A 3,400-nucleotide genomic window follows, 5' to 3' on the forward strand; every position below is an offset into this window, starting at 1 on the left:
ACATCCAGCTCCAGCTCCCCCCGGTTGATTTCAGCGTTGGCCTCGTTCAGGTGCTCCAGCTCCTCCTGCAGCCAAAAATTTGGGATAAAAACATCAAAATTTGGGAAAAGATACCTCAAAAAAATTCCCTGAGTTTGGGAGATCCCAAAAACTGGGAAAAGACAACTCAAAATTTGGGATAAAACAGTCCCCCCCAGTCGCTCACATCCAGCTCCAGCTCCCCCCGGTTGATTTCAGCGTTGGCCTCGTTCAGGTGCTCCAGCTCCTCCTGCAGCCAAAAATTTGGGATAAAAACATCAAAAATTGGGAAAAGATACGTCAAAAAAATTCCCTGGATTTGGGAGATCCCAAAAACTGGGAAAAGACACCCCAAAATTTGGGATAAAACCATAAAAAATTTGGGGAAAGGGGTAAAAAAATCACCGGAAAATCTCCCCCAAAATCACAAAATTTCAGGGATTTTCCCCAAAATTCTCCTCAAACCACCCCCCAAAATTCCCCCTGATCCCAGAATTTTGGCATTTTCCCTCAAAATTCCCCCCAAATCCCAAAATCTCCCTCAAGACCTCCCCAAAATTGCCTAAAAATCCCAAAATTTGGACCCCAAATCCCAAAAGTTCTGGGATTTCACCCAAAATCATCAAATTTGGACCCAAAATCCCCAAATTTTCAGGATGTACCCACAAAAATTGCAAAACTTGGACCCCAAATCCCTGAAAAACCCAAAATTCGAATCCCAAATCCCAAACAATAAAAAAGACCCCAAATTTTCTGGGATTTTCCCTCTAAAACTCCAAAATTTGAACCTCAACCCCCTCAAAAAATCCCAATTTTTGGGGATTTTCTCTGCAAAACCCCAAAATTTTTACCCCAAATTCCCAAAATTTTTTTTAAATCCCCAAAAAATCAAAAATAAATATAAGAAATCCCAATTTCCTGGGATTTTCTCTCCAAAACCCCAAAATTTTTACCCCAAATTCCCAAAATTTTTTTTAAATCCCCAAAAAATCAAAAATAAATATAAGAAATCCCAATTTCCTGGGATTTTCTCTCCAAAACCCCAAAATTTTTACCCCAAATCCTCAAAAATCAAAAACAAATCCCATTAAAAATCCCTTTTTTTTGGATTTTCCCTCCGAAACCCCAAAATTTTCACCCCAAAAATAAGGAAAATTCCTCAAAAATCCAAAATTTTCAGGGATTTTCCCTCCAAAACCCCAAAATTTCCACCCCGAACCCCCCCAAAATCCCCAAATTTTGGGGTTTTCCCCCAAATTCCCACCTGGATCCGGGGGTCCAGCTCTTCCTCCTCCTCTTCCTCCTCCTCCTCCTCCTCCTCCTCCTTGGGGGGATTCCCGGGATTTTCCGAATCCCCCATTTTGGGATCCCCCCAAATTCCAGGGGTCCATCCAAGGGGGGGGAGGGGCCTCAATCCATTTTTTTGGGAATTTTTAAGGAATTTTTGGGGTGTTTGGGATGGGGGGAGCTGAAAAAAAAAAAAAAAAGGGAAAAAAATTAAAAATTTGGGAATTTTGGGGGGTTTCAAAGAGTTTTGGATGGAAATTCCCAGAAAGTTTAAAGAAATTTGGTTAAATTTGGGCAAAATTTCCAACCAAATTCCTGCAAATTTCCCCAAAATTGTTGAAATTCATTCAAGTTCCCCAAAATTCCACAAGTTTTTCCACAAATATCCCAAAATCACCTCAAAAATTTCCTCAAATTCTAAAAATTATCCCCAAATCCCCTCAGTGACCCACGACCCCACAAACCCCTTAAATCCTCCCGACCCTCGACCCCCAAAATTCCCAAATTTCCCTCAGAATTCCCAAAAAATTCCCGAATTTCCCCCAAATCCCGCCCCCCCCGGCCTGTGTTTACCCCCCGCTCCGCCACCGCTGAGGGGCCGCTCCCCCACCGGAACCGGAAGTTCGCCTCAGACTCCTCCTGCCGTACAACATGGCGGCGCCCGCTATACGTTATAAACATCAGCATTTTCGCCGTTTTCCCTGTTCCCCGTGTATTTAAATCTGTGTCGAGGCTTAAACCGTGATGGCGGATCCGTCTCGCCCGGTTTGGCTGCGATTTGAATTAAAAATTCCTTCAAAATAGCAGCGGAGATGGTGCCGGGGTGCCGCCATCTTGTTGAACGGCTACGCCGCGCCTCAAGATGGCGGTGCAGCTACTGAGAGGTTGGACGGAACCAGTCAAAATTAGAGGGGTGGAGGCACCCTCGAGCCCCCCAAAGTTCATTAAACCCTCTCAGAAATCCCCAAATCCCCCCCTTGCTCATTTCAAACTTGAGTTCACCCTCAGTTCCCGCGCCGCTCCCTCACCGGAAGAGGAAGAGCCGCCATCTTCCACTTGCCGTACAACATGGCGGCTCCCTTTGCCCTTTGTATCTCCGCCTCCCGCTCGTTTCTCGGGAGCTCAAATCGGTCTCGGGGGTGAAATCGGTGCCGGCGAAGCCGTCGCGCTCGGTTTGGTCCCGGTTCGGTTTGAAACGCGGCTCGAAACAGCAGCGGGAGGCGTCCTCTGGGTGCCGCCATCTTGTGTTACGGCATCGCCGCGCCTCAAGATGGCGGCGGGGGGAGTCGGCGCCATTTTGAATTTCTTTGATTAATTTTTAATTTATTTACATTAAATTATTTTGATTTTTTTATTACTCGGATTTATTTTTATTTTAATAATTTTGTTTATCTGCCGGCGGAATCCCGAATCCAGCAGGATTTGGGATCCACCTCCTTTTTTTTTCCCAAATCCCGCCCTTTTTTCCCCAAATCCCGCCTTTTTTTTCACCAAAATCCCTCCTCCTTTTCCAAAATCCCGCCCCAAAAATCCTCCCAAAAAGTAAAATATCGGAATTTATCCCAAAATTCCGTCCCGGGATTCTCAGGAATTCCAAGAGGGCTTTTTGGGGTGGGAATGACCAAAAAAAGTTGAATTTTGGGGATGGAATGATGAAAAATGTGGGAATTTGGGGCAGGATTTTGGAATCTCTCTCAAATCAAAGAAATCTTGCCCAAAAAAATCAAAAGATTCCCCCCAAATTATCAAAATTCTCCTCAAAATCTCAACATTTCCCCCAAAATCCCAAATTCCCCTTTATTATTCCAGTCTAAATCTGCCCAAAATGCAACAAATTTACCCAAAATCGCCAAATTCCTTTCAAAAATCCCAATTTTTTACCCCAAAATTCCCTTAAAAGCCCCAAAATCCACCCAAAAAAACTCCAAAATTCCCCTTAAATCCCCCCAAAACCCCCAAAATTCTCCCAATTCTCCCCTAAAATCGGAACTTTCAGCCCCAAAATTCCCCCAAAAAACCCCAAATCCCCAAAATTTTACCCTTGAGTAAAATTCTCCCCCAGAAATCCTAAAATTCTCCCCAAATCCCCCAAAAT

At 44.3% G+C, this 3,400-nt stretch overlaps 1 protein-coding gene across 1 annotated transcript in view; it reads right to left on the reverse strand.

Annotated features, from left to right (window-relative positions):
• Window positions 1-2,620, reverse strand: part of LOC121361047 — a gene marked incomplete at its 5' end in the record, with an annotated part of 4,558 nt that extends 1,938 nt beyond the window's left edge. The window contains 4 exons of the mRNA XM_041481349.1: window positions 3-65; window positions 1,283-1,486; window positions 1,879-1,969; window positions 2,334-2,620. Coding sequence (XP_041337283.1) covers window positions 3-65; window positions 1,283-1,486; window positions 1,879-1,969; window positions 2,334-2,620 — 645 coding nt within the window. The remainder of the gene's footprint in view (window positions 1-2; window positions 66-1,282; window positions 1,487-1,878; window positions 1,970-2,333) is intronic.
• Window positions 2,621-3,400: the final 780 nt, after the last annotated feature.

This window comes from Pyrgilauda ruficollis, unplaced genomic scaffold (genome assembly GCF_017590135.1).
Source record: "Pyrgilauda ruficollis isolate IOZ18807 unplaced genomic scaffold, ASM1759013v1 scaffold554, whole genome shotgun sequence".
NCBI lineage: Eukaryota > Metazoa > Chordata > Aves > Passeriformes > Passeridae > Pyrgilauda > Pyrgilauda ruficollis.